The 21,619-nt window shown below is 40.1% G+C and overlaps 1 protein-coding gene across 7 annotated transcripts in view; it reads right to left on the bottom strand.

Annotated features, from left to right (window-relative positions):
• The window catches only part of FRYL (FRY like transcription coactivator), a 141,172-nt gene that overhangs the window by 111,084 nt on the left and 8,469 nt on the right, over positions 1 to 21,619 (bottom strand). For 3 of the 7 annotated variants that reach the window (XM_081875551.1, XM_081875552.1, XM_081875555.1), the window contains exon 1: positions 2,078 to 2,316. The exons of 1 other annotated variant lie outside the window; for it this stretch is intronic. In XM_081875551.1, the coding sequence (XP_081731677.1) occupies positions 2,078 to 2,249 (172 nt within the window). In that variant the 5' untranslated portion in view covers positions 2,250 to 2,316. Of the gene's footprint in view, positions 1 to 2,077; positions 2,317 to 3,795; positions 3,902 to 21,619 lie in introns of those variants that run through there. 3 more of the 7 variants (XM_081875558.1, XM_081875554.1, XM_081875553.1) reach the window with 3 other exon arrangements.

The following is a 21,619-nucleotide window of genomic DNA, read 5'->3' as shown; positions in this document are numbered from 1 at the left end:
GCTAATGGGCAAAAAACCTACAATACGACTTGTGTCTGGAATGTAGAAATTAAGAGGTATACAGTGGTACCTCGGGTTAAGTACTTAATTCGTTCCGGAGGTCCGTTCTTAACCTGAAACTGTTCTTAACCTGAAGCACCACTTTAGCTAATGCGGCCTCCCGCTGTTGCTGCGCCACTGGAACACAATTTCTGTTCTCATCCTGAAGCAAAGTTCTTAACCTGAAGCACTATTTCTGGGTTAGTGGAGCCTGTAACCTGAAGCATATGTAACCTGACGCATATGTAACCCAAGGTACCACTGTAATCTGTTCAAAAGGAATAGACCAAACAGTAATGGTCTAGCAGCATTATATGTAAAGGGTGTGTGCACTTGTGAAAAGATCCATGACCTGCACTGCAGTGGTTGGACTAGATGACCCTTGGGGTCCCTTCCAATTATACAATGCAGTTATTCTATGGCCTGGAGCATGGAAGGCAAGCTGAGAGTATATACGGAAATATTGTAGGAGAGAAAACAACAGTGACCTTACTGTGGGTGTCTGTTACAGACTTCCAAGCCAGACTGAGGACTTGAATGATGCCTTCCTAGGGTAGATTGCCAAACACTCAAAAAGGAGAGATACTGTAGCCATGAGAGATCTCAACTATCCCAATATCTGTTGGAACTCAAACTTTGCTAAGAATGTAAGGTCCAACAAATTCCTCCATTGCCTCCCTGGCAATTTCATTTCTCCAAAGATGGAAGAAGCAACAAGGAGGTCATCTATCTTGGACCTGGTCCTCACAACCAGGGAGGAACTCATTGACAAAGTGGAAGTACTGGGAACCTTGGGAGGAAGTGATAATGTCCTTGGGTTTCATGAAACAGAGGCAAGTATTAAATTACATGAGAGCTCAACAACAGAAGGTTAAGTATTGGAAAGTGTCAGTTACCGTATGTTTATTTCAACTGCCTAGAAAGATCATGGTTAATGTGGAAGACTGGAATTTATCATGAGGTTCCTAACATAAACCTGTGCTGCAGTAAGTACTAGATACCTCCCTTCCATATTGTTAAGAATGTTTGCCATTTCAATAGTATATTAAATTCATTTAGACAAGAAATGCATTCTTGAGATATTTTCACAGAAAAGAGAAGAGAAAGCATAGGGGTTTGTTCGCCTGTATTTTTATACTAGGATGGATTATTTTGGCAAAAGAATGGAGAAAATCTTGGCACCAAATATTAGAAGTATAGAAACCATAAATGTGGAATATTACACTGACGAACAAAATTACTTGCTATAAATTTATCTGGAGAGAAAACCAAAACTACAAACTAGATCACCAGAATCAGTTGAGACTAAAATAAGTAATTATTCATCATATTAGCTATAATATAAAAAGGAAACAAGGAATGGTCTTAAAAATGTGTAACTGGGATTTTACTGGTCCTTATGTTGGACACTATTTATATTTTTTAATTGTTTGACATTTTTCAAGCCATACCAAATGAGCTCAAATACAGAAAAAGAAACACTCACTGGATTTCACACAGAAATCTCATGCTATGAGGAACAATGTAACCAAAACATCAACTAATTCCACATTTAAGGGTCAAAGTCATCACAAGCTGTTATCCTCAAATGTGGCTTCATACCAAGAAAAAGGGTAGGGAGAAAAAAGACAAAATAGAATAGAAGATTTCAAGCTGGGCACGGCTACTATGATCAGGCAAGACATGAAGCTGGAATTCAAGCACAAAAATACCCAATAAAGCAATAGGATCATGAGTTGCATCCAACATGGCAAGATTACATCTTTCACATTAGTCATGTAACATTTCTTTTTACTATATTTACAACAGTCCAGCAAAATGTGCAGATATACATTTTAACGTATCTCAATTCTATCCACGAATTAGACAAAATGATATTTCTACAGTAAACAATACAGAAACCTTACAAAGTCAGAAAACTATCTGCAGCATTTTTAAATAACATAGTCCAACATGGAAAATCTAAGCTGACCAATAAAACCACATTTTTTATAAATTACACTTGCCTCGAACTTCAAAAACTTACAGAGATACATACTGTAATTAGGATGCAAAAGATGAATGTCACCTTCTATAGTCTGCCCTAAGGAGAGCAGGTTGGTACGTGTCATTTTCAGCAGCTTTGGAGAACTTTCACAAATAGTACTTCCAACATCCAAAACAACATCTCCTGACATGACGGAAGGCACCATTTTTTTAAAGAAATCCATGCTTGAGTTTTACCATTCCCAGAACATTGATTAAAGTCTCCAGTTTAGCTGCACGAAGTGCAAGTCCAGGTGCTTGTGCAAACTTCCTTGAAGAGACGCTAAAAGCAGTCTGTGTACTACTTTGCATAATGATGTCATCCCACAACTGGGTGGTGTTCAAACACCAGCAAACCAGCTCCTAACTGGAAAGTTTTAAAGCCATACGTTTCACTGACTGAAACAACTCAGTCATTAGATATACCCTTAAACTGGCAATTATGAAACTAATAAATTTAGCAAAAATATTGCTTTAATGATTCATAAACATGCCATGTGAATACACACACAAGCTTATTTCTATCCAATTAGCTGGAAGTTTTCATTTTATCTTGTAAAGGGAGGAGTATGCATCTGCACTCACCGATAGCAGTTATCACTGTGAAAAGTCTGCCAGTTACCAGTTTCTAACACTACATAGTCTGGATCAGTTCAGTTTGTGACATGACTGAGTAGAAACAGCTTTTTAAAAAAGCTTAGATTATTTGCCTCAAGCGGAATAATGCTAGTGAAGAATTTAAGTCACAAAGCTTTATATAAAAAGGAAGCAGAAATTTGTTTTCTGCAGCAGTTCTTTATTCAAAGATGTCATTTATGTGGAAGTAAAGGAAACACATGTGCAGCTTTTATTTCTATACCATCTTGATTTTCAAAGGTATTGGCAAAACAGTGTACAACACTACATTATAACAAATTATTTCAACAAAACAGCAACACTGAAGTAGATTTCTTTGAAGAATTTTTCCTAAACATTTCCAGCTCCTTAAGAGATAAGCAGAACTGCAGCAAGATCTATGGCAGTCTGACCAGCATATGGAAATGAGCTTATTAAGCACCATTTTTACACAAATAGCTTTTTTATATGTTTTCATGTAAAGCCTCTTTACAAAACTAGCCTTGTTCGCCTTATTTGCTACTATGAATTCTCTCCAATATCCACAATTGGTCTATTCAAGGTAGTTCACTCATAGACGATTAAGGAAATACATGACTTCAGGACTACTATTCTACTCCCCCCTGCCCAACACACACAGAGAGGTTTTTTTTACCTTACTTAAAAGTTTAGACTATCTGTACTGAGGTTAGATTCAGGCATGCTGGCATCACACTTGAATCATCTTTTAAAAGTGTATGAAAAGTCAGAAAGCAGAAGGAATGAACTGTTTGCTCATACTTTGAATTTGTCAACAAATGATGAATTCTTGTATTAGCCAGTGAGGGCAAATTTATAGCAATTTCCTTCCTGCAAGTACACTTCGTTGGTAAATATTGCTAAGAGGAAGCCATAAAAAAAAATCAAAATGAAACTATTGCATTAAGCAACAATATATAAGCAACAAATCTGCAAAATGCTCCTCATTCCATGTAATTGCATTTTTTATTAAATTCATGCTACAGACATATACACATTCAGATACATAGGGGATGGCATCTGACCAAGTTACATTCAGAGTAGACCAACTGAAATCAATGTACTCAGGCATATATTATTTCATATATACACACTTACCACCGTTTCAGTCAGAAAGCATCTAACTGGAGTTACAATTGTTGGGATGGCTAGTTGAGCTGAATTTTGTGATACACACCATCACAGAGGAAGACAAGAATTTTAGCTAAGGAGAAATAAAATAAAACTAAATTACTACCTGCACTGAAGTAAGAACATTGCATTTATTCATTTTATTTTATTTTTAAGGTAACTGCCATCAAATGCACAAAGTTAGGTGAACTTCAGTACAAAAATGTGTTCAAGCCAGGGCTCCATCTCTTAATCACCCTTCATTTTATAGCTACTGAAATTCACACATTCAGAATACAGGAATAGGTACTTGAGGCACTACTGGCTGAATGTCTTTCATACATTTGGATCCACATACGTTGCACAGTTATCTTTTTTCTGATTGACTTTTTAAAATTTATAGCCTTTAGTTTGTATCAGTCTTCCCAACGTAGTGGCCTTCAGAAACTTTGAACTGCAATTCCAATCATTCCCAGCCAGCATGAACAATGATCAACGAGGCTTCACCCTAAACATCTAGAGGGCATCAGACTGGTTTGGAAGATTACCTGGATTTGACCATGACAAAAATTAAACAGATTTCAAGCAGAAGCCAACATCCATCATCATGCAAGTGGACTTGTGCTTCCTCTCTTCCTGCAGTAGTCAACTACACCTTTTGCAAATCTATTAGTGTCTGGAGCAGATACTGAGCGGGGAGAGACATTCATTCTGCCAACAATGCTCATTTCGCTGTTGACATTGATGCATTCCACTAGAAAGTTTGCATTATTTTCCTGCTAGATAATTTTAAAATATTTTATTCATATAAAATGTTAGTAGCATTCAAACAAATTGTATGAAACTGAGAAACCACTCAAGTTGATGGTCCCAAGAATAATATACCCTGAGCACACACCATCCCATGCAAACTTCCAGGAAGGACGTTTGTCTTCCATTCTGATACCCTTCTACAAAAGCTAGAAGTTACCAACACCAAGAATGGATATGAGTTAGTAACAATTCCTCTACTTCAGCCTGCTCTTGAAGGGACTCTACCCTTGCTTGAATTAACCTGCTTATGGCAAGCCCCAGATTAACTAACACTACTGAGTTCACAACCAGGCAGTGCAACTATTGAAGTCCAAGGGCAGGGATTCTGCTTCCATGTATGCAGATATAAGGTGATCCTGTAGTTCTTGCAGCTCTTGCAAAAGAGGCTTTGGGGGAAGGTCACCCCAGCTGTTCCTGCCACCTGCTATGCTGCTGAACCCCAGGACAGTCCATTCTTTCACCAACAACAACAACAACAAAAAGTCTGTCAAGAGCAAGGCCAAAAGACTATGAAATGTACAAGGTAAGCTGTAGTACTGTCAGATTTCTATGCAGAGTCCAAACAGAGTTGACCTCGTGCACATCAGCAATCAAATATAATACTATGTTTCCTGCTCTGCAAATTTAACACCTATAGAGGGACAGTAGTGACAGATGTATCACCAGCTTAACGTGGGGGAATGGAATTTGCTAATAAATTCTATGCCGGCAATTTTATGCTACCTCTATTGTCTTGATTGGAATATGGTGAATGAATCCAGCAGCAGAGTATTTAGAGACTGAAACGTTACTCAATTTCTGAATGTTCCCATTTTAGTTAAATCCATGTTCACTGCATAAAGGCTGACCTGCCTGCCCTATCTAAACAGTAGGAGGGCATTTTTTGGCAGGTAAGGTGATATGTAGTTGAATGAACCAATGATTAAATTTATCAAGTCCAGTGTTCCCTGACCAAATATTTGGGGTGGGGAAATCTTAGGATCTCAGTCTTCTGAGTCAGCGTTCAGCTGCCAGATTGTTGCCCAGCCCTCTAAATCTCTAGTTCTGGATTATATTAATTGCCTTAATTCAACAGCGTCTATCAGAACTTTTATCTTCAGACACAGCCATCACATTTCAAGAGAAGCGTAAGGAAAGGACAGAAACATATTAAAGTTTTTAAACACTGTTTAAAAGATGGGGAAAGCTTCCAAAATATGGCTACATTCTGGTTTTGTAAAGTCATCCAACTGTTTCCAGTTTTCTCAGGTTTAGTTGCTAAAACCTCACAACAAAATACACTATAATAGATTATTTGTTTACCTCAGAGATCAAAGCAAATTACTTATACTGGCTCCAGGAAAATAGCCATCAGATTCCAAAGAACTCTTAATTTACAATAATAAAATCAAATAAAATGTTGTTTTGTAAGGATTATTTTCTATTTGTATCAGTTGTCTTAAAAAAAAAAATCCAGTGTGTCTTAACTTGGGATTTTAGCTCTGGACATTACTTCACCATGCTGATTCATTTATTGTGTTTTATAAGATATTCCATGTTAATTATATTCATTTTTTTATTTCCCATGTCATAAGACTTGAATTTCACTTTGACAGAACATGAGTAATCCTCTTTGTAATTCTAACCTTATCCCCCAATTTCAGATGCAGAAAGCTGGGAGATGTATTATGCTGATGATTGTAATTACAGATTACAGTATGCCATCTGCTATAAAGGGCTTTATAAACAGTACTGAAATATAAGTATCTCAGCCAAGCTTCACCTGATAAAAATCTGGATCTTTGTGCTGATAAAGCAATGCTCCTTATCTGTAGTCAGATTGGCCAGCATTGTGCTGATTATACATTTTTAACAAGAACTGCAACTCCATTTAGTGCTTCAAGAATACTGCAAATTTTCCATTCACAAATTAAGAAGAAAATGCAATGTCATGTGGCCTAGTAAACAGAGAATATCAGCACAGTGGTGGTGAAAATTTAAATGCATGTTGAGACTTAAGAAGGGGAAATAAGACACTCTTGATGGTCCATATCAGAACCTAAAATATAATGAAATATAAATTACTGCAGATTTATTCCCACTTTCCTTGTCCAAGGAAATGCTTGTCCATGCCCACAGCATTACGAATTTTCTATCCTTAGCATTCTGTAATTTTTTTATCAACCCCGTCTGCAGTCTCTATAGTAATACTTTGCATTCTAATACTAATTTTGTTTCCAAAATAAAGCCTCCTATATTTTTTAAGTGTGCAAATCCTTGAGCTATACTCTCCAAACTGTACCATCACCAGCAGAGGAGCACGTGGGCTTGATGGCATCCTTGGAAAGGAGCTGTACCAGCACTGCGCCCCCTAATTCCTTGTGCTCTTGCCAAAGGAACCCATGAGCCTCGCTCGGCCACCCAGAGCAGCAGACAAGCAGTGCACGGAGTGCTCAGGATGGGCAGCTGGGCTCCTAGCTGCTCTGAGCCAGAGTAGAAAGGCACGATTTTGCAGGCCTGACCACCAAACGTACAAGCTTTTTGTATGGAAAACTGATGGATGGGAAAGTTTTACTGTAACTATTAAACCAAACTCTCACCAGTGTCCACTTTTGATTTGTAACTGAACAAAGCGTAAAAACAAAGAACTACCAGTACTCTAAGCTGGGCTGATGAGGATAGATGATGGATGACTGGTGAAGGACCCTGCATGAGAGGCAGGGAAGACAAAAACTCCCGGGGTGGGAGGCTAGGAGAAGAAATGGAAGCTGAGATCTGAAAACGTCCACCCCAAATTTATAAAGTGATGTGGTTTGACTATAATCACTACATTTTTCACAGTGAGAAAGTGAATTCAGTTACAAGGCTCAGGGAATACACTAATTTCAAGTAAAAATTTCTTGATTTCTAGTTTTACAGGACCCAAGTTTCAAAGACACACGGTTAAAAGGAGAATTCTAGGAGAATTCTTGGATTTTTCAGTGTTTGTCTAGTCTGGAGGTTATGAGAGATCTGGGCCCGCCAATACATATTGCTGGTTGAGGCAAAATAGAAAATTGCGCCCCCTATCCCACCTGAGGCAACTGGAAGCAGCCTGGGGATGCACCAACATGGTGAAGGAGGGGGGAGAGAAAAACCAAGAGAGAGAGAACAGGAAGTGGCAGCTCCACCCTTCCTAGGTGATGGTGAACGGTGCACTCCTCTGGGGGCTTCAGAGTCACACCGAGAAGTGGAGGAGGCAAGTCTCAGGGGGTCGGTAGCTGCTGAGGCTCCTCGGCTGCAGTGGTAGAGCTTCAAGCTCCGGCGGGGGGCGGGGGCAGGGACGGAAGCAGGCGGGGGTGTGGCTGGTGTGCATCCCGGGGGGCGTGACACGCCACCCGCAGGGGCGTGGCGCACGTCCTGGGAGCATGGCGTGCCACCTGCAGGGGCATGGCACCCAACACAGGGGGGCAGCCGTGATGGCACCTTACCAGGATCGTGCTGCCAAGGGCAGTGCGCTCCCCCCGCACCCCTGTTCCTCCACCAGTGCTCAGCTGCCACCCTTCCCAACTGTCCCCAGTCTGCCGCCTAAGGCAACTGCAAGAGAAAATGGCCACAAGTCTCACTTTATCCAGAAGAGGCTGCAACTCCCGAATAATAATAATAATAATAATAATAATAATAATAATAATAATTTGTTGTTTATACCCCACCCATCTGGCTGGGTTTCCCAAGTCACTCTGGGTGGCTTCCAACAAAATATTAAAATACAATATAAAATAAAATACAATATAAAATACAATAGTCCGTCAAACATTAAAAGCTACCCCAAACAGGTCTGCCTTCAGATGTCTTCTTAAAATTTGGTAGTTGTTTTTCTCTTTGACATCTGGTGGGAGGGCATTCCACAGGGCAGGTGCCACTACCGAGAAGGCCCTCTGCCTGGTTAAAAATGCTTCATGTCATAGATGCACATTGGGTCCAGTGACAGAGCTGAAGACCCATCAATTGTAGGCCTGATCCTTTAGAAGTGCAATCTCATCCAAGATTCTGCATGACACAGACTTCACTTGAGGCAGGAGATTCCAGTACCTGAGGACCTGAAAGAACTGACAAAAGTCCTGAGGCAGTCTGAAGTGCCTTAGCTGATGGATAAAGCCATCTTACTCACTCTGGCCTTGACAAAAAGTAGACAAAAGCAGCACTCAGTTGCCTTTCCACACCTGCATTAATGAAACTGCAGAAGCCATGGAGAAATTTGGAGGCAAGCATTTCTTAAATACAAGCATGTGACTTGAAAAAGTGGCCAGACAGCCAGCTAACATTTCTACCCATTGTAACAGAACAAACTTTCTGGACTCATCCCTTCATCAGACAGTAATAGTGCCAATTGGTATTCTGAAAGTGCATTGGTAACTTGAAAGTGCATTGTTTGAATTATGTTATGCAAATGAGAATAGGGCTGTACTCAAGTATGTTTGTCTTTTCTTTATTTAACCCTTCACCTAACTGCTAAGAATACTGCACACCCTTTGGGTGTTTTGTCACACTAAACTGATTTTATTTGTTCGCATGATGAGCAGCATAGGACTATGCATTAACTTCTGAGCCATTTATGTTTCTCTGTACAAACTTCAATAGTTCTAAGCCTCTTATCTATAATATCATGACCGTCTTCTTTAAAAGGGAAAAAACAATAAATTTACATCTATTTTTCTTTGGCCACCAGATGGCAGTGCAAAATACTCCATGAATGAAAGGCAGATCTGTCAATGTACTTCAAGTGTTACCCTATGTTTAATAATTATTTACTTTGAGCCCCTAAAAGCCTATACTAAAATACACTCTCTGAAATTAGGTTTATGATTTGAGGACAAAGTACTAAAACAAGAGTCTTTAATGGTAGTGCACATGTTTTGCATGTAGAAGGTTGAATCTCCAGCTCGGCCTGAAACCCTGGAGAGCTGCTGCCTTAGTTAACAGACCAGGGGTCAGCAAACTTTTTCACTGTCCCTCAGACCTTGTAGTGGGTCAGACTATATTTTGAAGGGGGGGGGAATGAATGAATTCCTATGCCCCACAAATAACCCAGAGATGCATTTTAAATAAAAGGACACATTCTACTCATGTAAAAACACACTGATTCCTGGACCATCTGCGGGCCAGATTTAGAAGGCGACTGGGCCAGATTTGGCCCCTGGCACTTAGTTTGCCTAACCATGTAATAGACAATACCAAACTACATCCAGCTACAATTGCAAATCTACCACTTTTTATTTCCTGTTTTAACTACAAAATGTTTTCAGAATTTGCCCACATGCTTCTGAAATATCTAGGTTACTTTTCCACCCCTAACTAAAGGCTACAATCTCCATGGAATTGCCCTACTCAAGAATGACAGGTTCTGCTGCAGAATGTTTTTGGTACCACAATAAATGTTTTTAAAGGTTTCTCACTAATACCGTCTTGAGTTTCTTAAGAGTTTCCTCTTATTGCTTGTGCTGCACCTGCTATGAGCAAGCAATTCCACAGAATGTGCTTGCTCAAGAAGTGAGACAGCGTCACCTATCGTTTGATCCTTGTTTCATGAAATGTGAAATGCTTAAGAGAGTTCTTATTGGGATAAACCATGACTAACAGGTATAATTACCACCAATTACCAATTTTCAGGAACACAAGAATAAGCCCAAAAGCAACAGCAACTAAATTCAAAAGGGAGAGAACAAAAATAGAATTAGAGTAATCTTTTAAATGAGAGATCAATTTTAAAGAGACCAAGACTTTTATTTTTAAGTACTTCAGTTTCACTCAAGTAAATCATAGAATCATAAATAATGTTTGGATGTGTCCTTAGATCAAGGTCTCAGAGATACTTCTAATTTTCTTCCCTCATCCATCCCTTCCTATTAAGGAAAGTTCTCTTCTCTGTTATGCATTCTGATGTTTTTGCCAGGCAACAGAGAAGCCAAATGTTCTCTCTTTTTCCAAGGAGAAGGGAATACAAAAAACTAAGCATCCTGAAAACAAGTGTATAAGAGTACGATTTTGATCACAGCAAACTTTGCTACTGCTAAAATCTATATCAGAGCTGCAACATTTAGTCAGTTTGATATCCACTTTTTTAAAAGTCTTACAATATTTGATTAGACAAGGATATATACAAAAATATTTACAAGAGATGTAGACAACTGGTGGCAACTTACAGAAAGTCTTTCTGTTTCTCACACACAGAAAACAGTACGTATGAGACTATGTATACAGATGCCATAATAGGAATTAAGCATTCCTTTTTTCCTTCAGAACTATTACTTTTATTTATTTGCATTACATTACATGTTTATATAAACTGAAACTTGTAGGATGAGTCAAAAGCTAATTTAATCCACTATCAGCCCTACGTTTTAGTATTTGTACTTACCCCCCTAAAACCCAGATTTTTATTCCAAATCCCTTAATTTTACTAGTTATGCAACAAAAATGAAAAATGGAGAAGACATGGGGATATGATCACTTCATTTCAGATAAAGAAGCAGACTTGGAATATGGATATAGCAAAAAGCTTCACAAATATAGCATTTTCCTCAAATTCAGCTGCATTCCAAGTACTAACAAAGAACTCGTGGTGCAGTATATAAAGCCACAAAGACAAAAATCCCATTTGGCCTGCTCAGTTGGTGACCTCTGTCAGGCAAATCTGCACATACTCCTGTGAGCTGGAAAGCTCTGTGTGCTGCAATGAGCTCCTTCAAGAAAGGGCAGGATCCATCTGTATTATATACCCAAAGACAGAAATTCTAGTTAGCTCCTAAAACCATCTACATTATGTCTGCAATTTTACATCCTGCTTTTCCAACAGGACAAGTTCTTAGCTGCCATACAGTAAAGAAAATTGATTCTACCCTGGGTTGGGGTAGAGGGAAAAGAGAAAAGGGAGGAAGGTAAGTTTACCTAACTGCTTGGCCGCATGCTTGCTGTCACTTGGATGCAGTCACACTGTTTGGACAGGCAGCCAAACACAGCAGATGTCTTGTAACCAAATCAGCCCTATGAAGATTGGTGCATTTACAGTGAGATGAAAAAACAAGAACGCAAACATCTGCTTGCAGCTACAGAACCTGAAGATAGTACAACAGTAAAATTGTTACCCACTGTGAACACACTCACCCTACCACCAGCTTTGTTCACAAGTCTTCATAAACCTACAATCAGATATGACGGTAGAGCAAAAGAAAGCAAGTGTGCTCATCACAAGAAGGGATGCCTCCATCCTATTCAACTCTATGACTCCACCCATGGCTGTCCTATCTTTTCTCCCTAGTTATTGGTCTCCTCTTTTCAATTCTGCAGTCCCAATATTCATTCTTCCCCTTCATGGTTCACTGCCTTGTCGTGGCGAAGGGGCTTGAATAACTCAGAGAAGCTATGAGCTATGCCGTGCAGGGCCACCCAAGATGGACAAGTTATAGCCGAGAGTTTAGACTAAATGTGATCCACCTGGAGAAGGAACTGGCAAACCACTCCAGTATTTTGCCAAGAAAACTCCATGGACATAAAAAAGGAGAAGCTTTGAGAAGAAAGTGAGTGTTTCCAAGGCATTCTCTGGTTCATGGGATCAAGGAGAGTCAAACACGACTAAGACGACTAAACAACAACAACAACAATATTCATTCTGACTATTGTTCATACAAGGGACATTCCATATGACATCTGAATAGGGCTAGGTAGAAACAGCTCTTTTGCTGGTTAGACACAACACAAGTAAGAGCTGTTTGCAGAGATCTAACTATAGCTACCAATAAAAACAAAAAACCTAAAGCAACTGGGGTTTTTTTATTAAATAAGTTTAAATACACAAAATATTTTGTTTCTATAATTGTAGTATCTTGGACATTCTGGTTTAACAAAAAATTATAGTAACCAAAAGCTAAAGAAAGGATAGTTCTAAAATACGACTAGAATAAATAAAATTCACATGGCATTAAATACAGCATTCCTATGAAACCAAGAACAATACAGTTATTGAATTGGGCTACTCCCACTAAACAAAGTGTAGCATACATGCCGATTCCCTCCCTACCCCAGTATGAAGGCCCCCTATGTGTGCTGCTGTTTGTTGCCCAAAGCAAAACCCAAGTTTTTTCGATCACTATATGTTCCCCTTTCAAACGTTGCCCCTGTTTTGAAGCCAGTGCTTCCTTGAATACTAAAGTAATTCACAAAAACAGAGTAAGAGAAATGCTTTCTCACACAATACTGGACTAGAATCATCCAATGAAGCTGAATGCTGTAACCTTCAAGACAGGCAAAATACTCCTTCACATAGCACATAGTGGGGAAAAATAGAATTCACTACCGGAAGTAGCAATGACCACCAACTTGGACAGCTTTAGAAGCAGATTAGATAAAACTTATGAAAGTTAAGGCTATCAATGGCTATTTGCAACATGCTACTTATAGAATGGGAGGCATTATGTCTCTGAATGCAAGTTGCTGGGGAACAAAAGTTGGGAAGAATGCTGTTGAGCTCGTGTACTGCTTTGCAGACCTTCCATAGGGATCTGGTTGGCCTCTGTGAAAAGTGAATGCTGGACAGATAGGCCTTTGCTCTGACACAGCACAGCTCTTGTGACAATTTTATTTTTCAAAATCAAATTACAATTAGCAGATAGAAGTGTCCAACAAAAAGGCCTTTGTTTTGATCTACTGAGCTGTAATCCTTGTTAATGACAAATGTTAGTTAATGCAGCCAAGCCTCTGAGATCATTATACATGCACCAAAAAGAGATGCTAAGAAGACTGTATATGTCAGACTGTAAATAAGGGGTGCCTTTCTTGAAAGTTTCCTCATGTAGAAACTTCCTAGACATAGGAAAAACACATTGCGAAGAAGGCTGTAGCCAGTGTGGTGTAGCGGTTAAGAGCGATAGACTCGTAATCTGGTGAACTGGGTTCGGGTCTCCACTCCTCCACATGCAGCTGCTGGGTGACCCTGGGCTAGTCACACTTCTCTGAAGTCTCTCAGCCCCACTCACCTCACAGAGTGTTCGTTGTGGAGGAAGAAAGGAAAGGAGAATGTTAGCCACTTTGAGACTCCTTCGGGTAGTGATAAAGCAGGATTATCAAATCCAAACTCTGCTGTATTAGTTTGTGTTTTAACAAGGGGGTGCGTTTTTTGAAAAGTGGCCCCTCTGTCCACAGTCCATCATCCCACTTGAATCATTCCAGTCCATTCCTACCTAATGAGTTGAGCCTAAGGATGCACACGTAAGGGCATCATTGAAGGATGCCTTGCACATGTGAAACCACAATCACAGAACAATGTTTTAACATATCACTTCAAAAGCAACATGAGTACAATTGACATGTTCCAACTGCGAGCTGAATTATGCAAGTGCCAATCTGACTAGCTTAAAACATTTTGACACATCTTACTGTTCTTAGATTCCAGAAACAGACAGTTCCACCCCTCAAAATTTAAAAAACCCTCAAAAAATGTCTTCTAAATACACTCAATAAAGTATCTTGAAAAGCAGAGTTGAGACAAGCAAGCTTGTTATTCTGCATTCTGCCCCTCTTACAAGGAGGACTGAGAAAAGTTCACAGCAAGCTTGTTAGCGCAAGATATTATGATTTGCTCAGGGCTATCTAATGAGCTTCACAGTCATTTAGCATGTATTTCATATTCTCATATATATATATATATATATATATATATATATATATATATATGCAGGTTTTGGTGTCCTCGGGTGTCTTCCCGTGTAAAAGTTGGGGTGTCTAGGCGACGTTTCGACGAGGTCTCACTCGTCATCTTCAGGCTGAAGATGACGAGTGAGACCTCGTCGAAACGTCGCCTAGACACCCCAACTTTTACACGGGAAGACACCCGAGGACACCAAAACCTGCATTCCTGTACCCGTGAAAATCTACGAAAGCAAATATATATATATATATATATATATATATATATATATGGCACCACTCCAAAGGCCTGTAAAGAAACAGCTGTTCAGAAGAACCTCAATAGCAGAGGCATTTTTGCACATCTATGGTGGAACTGTGGACGACTGAAAGGTATCTGAGGGGAAATATGCAAGAAATTACAGAAATAGTAGGTTCTGAGAATGTTATTGGGCAATGAAGAATACCACATTGGCGAAGGGACTTTTGTCCTGGTTGTTCATATGGTGATAGATGCTCAATTTTAATAGCAAACATGTGGGAAATAGATACTGTACCACCAACAGACCTCTGGAAGGAGAAGATTTGGAATGTAATGATTATGAATAAAATAATGATATAAGCAGCTATAGGAGGGAACTATGCTATCAGTGGAGACTCTTTAAAGGGAAAAAAATGCTTACCATTTTGTGACACTGGAATCAAAACAAACAGTAATTATAGATATAGTAAGTACAGCTGTATATATACTTATGATTATTGTGTATTATAAAATGGGGGAAATTAAAGAAACATGCCACAAAATGATTGCATAATCTCTGAGCTCTGTAATCCCTCAAACAGGCAGTCAATGGTGAGTGTATCTCAATGACTTTACTTACAGAGAACATTTTCAGAGGCAGAGAGAGTGATTTAACCATTTTCACTTGATTGAAAGAGAAGGCCTAGTAGCCTACAAATTATTGCATGTGAAAAATATGGTGACTACATCTAAAAAAACAACACCATGCACTAAATTGATGGACAATGACTCCAGCTTACATGAGGAAGTTTCAGGCTCTGAAGCCAGCTGGGAAAATATTCCACAACCAGTTGGCAACTGTGTCTCAGGAGAAAATGGAACTACAGTATATTCTGTTGCCTTTCATGGTCACTATTTGTGGTGTACCACAATGGTTTCTCTGGAATGCATTGTGTCCCATCTGACAGCACAGATAAGAAAACTATGACAGGATTTCCTATATGAATACTTATATTCATATACAGTGGTACCTCTAGTTGCGGACACGATCCATTCCGGGGTGCCATTTGCACTCCGAAAAGTCTGCAACTAGAGCGGCACTGCTCTGCGCAAGCGCAGAGCGCAATAGACTGCTTCTGCGCATGCATGCACGGCAAAACCTGGAAGTATACACTTCCGGGTTTGCCATGTTTGCAAGCCGAAAAGACGCAACATGAACCTAACACAACACGAGGTATGACAGTACTCATATCTCAGGGGTGGGTTTGTTTTTTTCCTGACCAGTAGGCCAGATCTTTATCCCCACACCTGTGAAGGGCAAAATTTAACATATAATCACCTGGCATTACTATGACAAAGGGACTTTGGAGGATGGGCTGTTGGAAAATCTTGTTGCAAGAAGTCCCATGCTGCTTTTCGAACCTGTGATTTTCAAAGGTTCAAGAAGCAGCACTGGGAGGGAGAAGTGAATAATAATAATAATTTATTATTAGCATCCATTTCATTTCTTTACATTTTAAAGGAAAAAAATCTCAAAGTAGTTTAACACATTAAAACCTCAAGTGTGAATACTTGTTAGCCACCTTTTTCCTTTTTGTTACTCACCCCCTCCTGGAGCAGAGGAACAACTGGGAACTCACTTTAAGCTCCCAATTGCCCCTTTGAAGACCTGCCCATAACTGCCCCACTGCACACCATGTATGACATCTGCTGTAGGGTGAGCATGGCTTGCCCAAACTGGCCAAACTGGGAGGTGTGCTGGGCTGTGTTGTGCTTTGGCCCAGAGGTTCTCTAACCCGGTCAATAAGGTAACAAATACCCATATGAGCAAATCATACTCAGCCTGACAATAAATACTAGGATAAGCATGGGTTATGACAGATTCTCACCACCTCTCCTTCTAGTGTTATTTCCTCTGCTTCAGAAATGAGCCATTTCTGCTTCAGTCAAGGTTAAAATGAATTATTTAAGAGTCTGAAAACCAATGACCCTCTCACTCCCACCCCATTTCAGTTTTCAAGAGCAGGACTGTAGATCAAAGAGAACATTCCAATTCATTGCTTAGAGGAAAACAGTGTGTACAGTTAATGCTTTGGTAGCCTTTAATGATAGCTGAAGAACAGTTGCTGAAGTTCCAGTTTAGAAGTTTTAAGATCACATGTAAAACTATACAGTAGTAGGTATAACTGGAAAAGACATTTATTAATTTAGGGGTGGTTGTTGTTGTTTACAATCAAGTGGTATATGAATTTTATGAAATAAATACATAAATAAAATGAAAGCTTTTAGGACACAAGTAGCTAACCTGTGGCTTTTCTGATCTCAACTAGCTACCACAGCCAATGTTCATCAATGATGGGAGTTGTAGTTCAGCACATCTAGTGGGCCACACCAATATAAGGGGAAAGCAGAGATTAATACAAAGTAGCTATAGTTATAGAAGATTTTTCAGGGGGATATAGTCTTACCAATGTAAAACCATTTGTGATCAACAACAAATGATGCAAGCCACCTGGAATGGACCTATCATGATATTTTTCTAGGAGCCAAGCTTGTACTTTCACTATGTAAGAGCAGGTAAAAAGATGAAATATTCTTGGTCCCTTGCTGGACGAATACAGGTTACAAGAAACTAATATATTCAAGGCTAGAAAGAAAGAGGGGAAATATATATTTTTTTAAAATAGTAAAAGGTTCCTCTGAATTTCTTTATATCCTGTTTTCTTGTCCTAATACTACTACAGTGGTACCTCGGGTTAAGAACTTAATTCGTTCTGGAGGTCCATTCTTAACCTGAAATTGTACTTAACCTGAAGCACCACTTTAGCTAATGGGGCCTCCTGCTGCCGCCACGCCGCTGCTACACAATTTCTGTTCTCATCCTGAAGCAAGGTTCTTAACCCGAGGTACTATTTCTGGGTTAGCAGAGTCTGTAACCTGAAGTGTATGTAACCTGAGGTACCACTGTACTCTCAAGGTAGTTTCAGCTGAACTTGATTGGTCAGCGGGTTTGACATAGACAGATATGTTTTATTCCACTTGCCATTTTCCCAAGCAGCAAACAGTCTGTCCTCTGTCTAGTTATATTCTACCTAGCAATGACCTCATCTGTTTTCTTTCCACTTACCCAATTCACAGAGGACCACAAAACCACAGTAGACTGTATAAATCCCTCTATGGAGCTAGTCCTTAAAACAGGCTGAAGAGAATGTATATCTATTTCATTCAAGACGTTATACATTGTGGAATGTATAGTTCACAACTGGCTTCAAAATTACTAAGAAAGCATGTTATTTTAATAATAGAGGTAACTTGGAAAATATTTTTTCCTGCAGCCTCTTAGAAAAGGCATTTAATTTTATATCTTTTAAGGTTAAATGCTATACATAAAGCATTCAAGAAAACCAATCAATGGTAAAAGGTAACGGACCCCTGGATGGTTAAGTCCAGTCAAAGGCAACTATGGAGTGTGGCGCTCATCTTGCTTTAGGCCTAGGGAGCTGGTGCTTATGACACTACAAGTAACACCTACATTTTTAAAACCATGCCTCACTAGTGAATCACTGGAAAGGTTCAAGAGAGCATATTTCAGACTCCATGTCAGTTACAAACTTGTTTTAACTTGCTTAAGCTTCAGGGCTTCCTCCTGTTCCTCTTCCCTACTAGGAGCCACAGCAAGTGTTTTAAATGTTTAAGACTTATTAATTTCACACTGGAGGCGACTCGAATGCATTTTAACTGCTCACAAAAATTCAAGTCTCAGCATGCAATAACAGGGTATTTCTAAAAAACAAAATATTGTCAGTTATCATAGTCTGAAAGTCTACAGATGTAAACAAAGCTGTATTCAGAACAAGTTTTATCAGTGTTCTGATGCAAGAATTTACTGGTTTCCTTTTAGAAGTAAACAATGGGAAACCAGTCAAACATGGGAAGCCCACTCCCTCTTAATCATCCTCCACATTTTATACACAATTGATTCTACTTCCTGATTAGAGTTGTCCAGAAGAACAAGATAAAAATCTGTTTTCAGAACACACAAGATAGGCAATAGCAAGAGCAGAAACAGAGTTCACAAAACTTTAGTAATATGCTTTTTGTAGCACTGAATGGGGCTATTCTAAACTAGTTATTGTAAATGGTGATACACTTTCAAAGTGACTTGAGAGAGTGCTTTCCACTGAAAATACCACAATAGGATGAGCATTTTTGCCATCTTTTGTTTGGATTAATTCAGACAAAATCCTATGAAAGTTATGCAGCTTATTTAAAGTTGCGAGGAATAATCAAATTTCCCCTGCAAATGTTGCTACAGTGTTTCCCCTCCAATATCTCTCAAGCAGCAATGATAGAACTCATAGAAATTAAGAAAGAACTCTAGGTACCAACTTGAGTCCTCTCTAGAGCAGTGTTTCCCAACCTTTGGTCTCCAGCTGTTTCAGACTACAATTCCCATTATGCCTGACAACTGGTCTTGCTAGCTAGGGATGATGGGAGTTGTAGTCCAAAAACAGCTAGAGACCAAAGGCTGGGAAACACTGCTCTAGAGCAGTGTTTCCAGTGTTCAAAACTCCCATTGTTCTAGGCGCATTTTGCAACTGGGAATGTCATTAGTGCAAGCAGTTTCTGAGCTCTGGAGTGCAGAGTGGAAGAAAAGGAGGACCTTTTTCTGCCTCCCCACTTCCAGCTACTCTCTGAAGACTGGAGAAGAGATCCTCTTAAGAATATTAACGGGGACAACAGGGGAACGACTAGATCAGGGGTCAGCAAACTTTTTCAGCAGTGGGCTGCTCCACTGTACCTCAGGGTGGCAGGGGGCAGCTGCCTCCCAAATAAGTAAAAATCAATACAAATCAAAACAAATCAGAGGTTCTGCCCCTGTAACAAAAGCCTGCCCCCCTAACAAAAAGCCTGGCTACACCCATGCCCCCACCCATCCTACCAGTTAGAAAGGTTTTGTTTAAATGTTTTGTTTGTAAATAGAATTTAAATGTTTTGCTTGTAAATAGAACGTGTTTTATTCATAATTTATATAAAATGCAATTACATAAAATGATAGGAACATAATGAAATATTGTTGAAGCAGAAAAACAGAATCATGGAGCTGGAAGGGACCCCAAGGGTCATCTTTCTAGTGCAACCCCCTGCAATGTAGGAAACTCAGCTAAATCATCCATGATGGCCCCCCAGTTGTGAAACACTGCAGAGCAGACCTTCTCAACCTTAGGTCCCCATATGGCGCTGGACTTCAACTCACATCATCCCTAGCCATCAGGGCAGTGGCCAGGGATGATGCAAGTTGTAGTATAACAAACCCTACGGACCCAAGGTTGGAATGGCTACTCTATAACTTAACTGATGTGTGCACTTTCCTAAACTTGAGAGGATACTACCCCAGCCTAAAAGATATACCATATTTTTTGCCCTATAGGACACACCGGCCCATAGGACGCACCTAGTTTTTTGGGCGGGAAATAAAGAAAAATATATATTTCCGCCCCCCCACCCCGGGCTGGGGAAGCCTGAGCTTTTAAAAATGCACCTACCGTAGTTTTTAGAGGAGAAAAGGATATCTGCCCGAAGCGCGGGGCACTCCGCTTCCGCGCGCCGGGCAGCAGGCTTCTATCCACAGCCTAGGGAGCCCTGCAGGAACTCCTGCAGGCTCCCCAGGCTTGCTGATAGCTTCCTGAAGCCTGGAGAGCGAGAGGGGTCGGTGCGCACCGACCCCTCTCGCTCTCCAAGCTTCAGCAAAAGCCTGCATTCACTCCATAGGATGCACACAGATTTCCCCTTCATTTTTGGAGGGGAAAAAGTTTCGCCTATAGGGCGAAAAATACGGTATGCTTTATATATGCAGCTATTGGCCAGTTGTGGCCAGACTGTTTCATGAAAAGGGAAATAAATGCAATGCTTGGATTAAATAGAAGATTAAAAACCGTGCTCACTCTCTTCATAGAATCTCACTACCATCCCAATTTCTTTAAGTAAGAGTGCTATTAAAAACACCAATACCCTATGCATCATTTAAGCCCCCCATCCCCCCCATCTGTATACACTCATCAACTGAAGATAGCATTTCATGCATCTAATGACATTGACTCTAGTTTGTAACAATGCCCCAATAAATAGTGGTGGTCTTAAAAAGCACTTTTAAGGCTCTCTGTTCTTGTTGCTGCTAGACTAACATAGTGATCCTTCTGGAATCTGTGGGTGTTATCCAAATACTCAAATACTGGCTATCATTCATTATCATTTACATATGTCATAACTTTTATTGGCTAATACACATGACTGTTGAATTAGTCTATCATGTGCCCAAGTGCTTTCGTTACCCTGAAGGCCCAAAAGTGCTCCTTAAACCTGCCCTCCCAAGTATGCCATTGCCTCTGCTAGCATTAGGACCTGCTAGATCAGTGCTGGGCCCAGTGGCAGCCTGGGCCCTATTCTGGAAGGTTCAGAGCACAATCCACCCCAGCACATAGTGGATCAGGGCCTTTGGATGTTGCTGAGGGGCACAGGGCCCATTGGCAGCGTCGGCCCAGCTTTCCAAGGCACAGGGTGAAATCCACCCCAGTGCCTAGCTGAGTGGGGTCATCTGGTGCTGCTGACTTGCATCTAGTAAATAACTAAGTGTCTACTCAAAAGTATTAAAACCGGGGGGGGGGGGGCAGTTGTGATACCTTGAAAATTCGAAATGCCCATCACAGCCTCAAACTAAGGCCAGGACAACGAGCCTGACTATTCCCTAAAACATACCAAAACTTCAAAAATTCATATGAAATCAACGGTTTGTCCGATTCTCTCAATTCTAATGGTGTATTACTCCTAAAGGGAAGGCGGAACCAAGCTACTGCCTTCCCCCATAATCCCCTGAGCATATGGTCAAATGCTCCTCACTCCTCCACAAGGTGTGAAATCAAACCCCACAGTGGGGGGCAGGAGGTGTTCATGAGCAACAATGTTCCAGATAGAAATCCATTGGTAGAGTGGATTGAGACTAGATCCTTTGAAAGCTCACAAACAGGAAAGCCTGGAGGCCAGAGAAATGTGTAAATAATTTTATTATTCTTGGGAAAGCAGATACTTTAAAGGTGTTGGGAACTAGGATGGGTGACACAT

The sequence above is a fragment of the Podarcis erhardii genome (genome assembly GCF_964252035.2).
Source record: "Podarcis erhardii genome assembly, chromosome: 9".
Taxonomy (NCBI): domain Eukaryota; kingdom Metazoa; phylum Chordata; class Lepidosauria; order Squamata; family Lacertidae; genus Podarcis; species Podarcis erhardii.
Note: the sequence above shows the minus strand (reverse complement) of the source record. Positions and strands in the feature narration are given on the sequence as shown.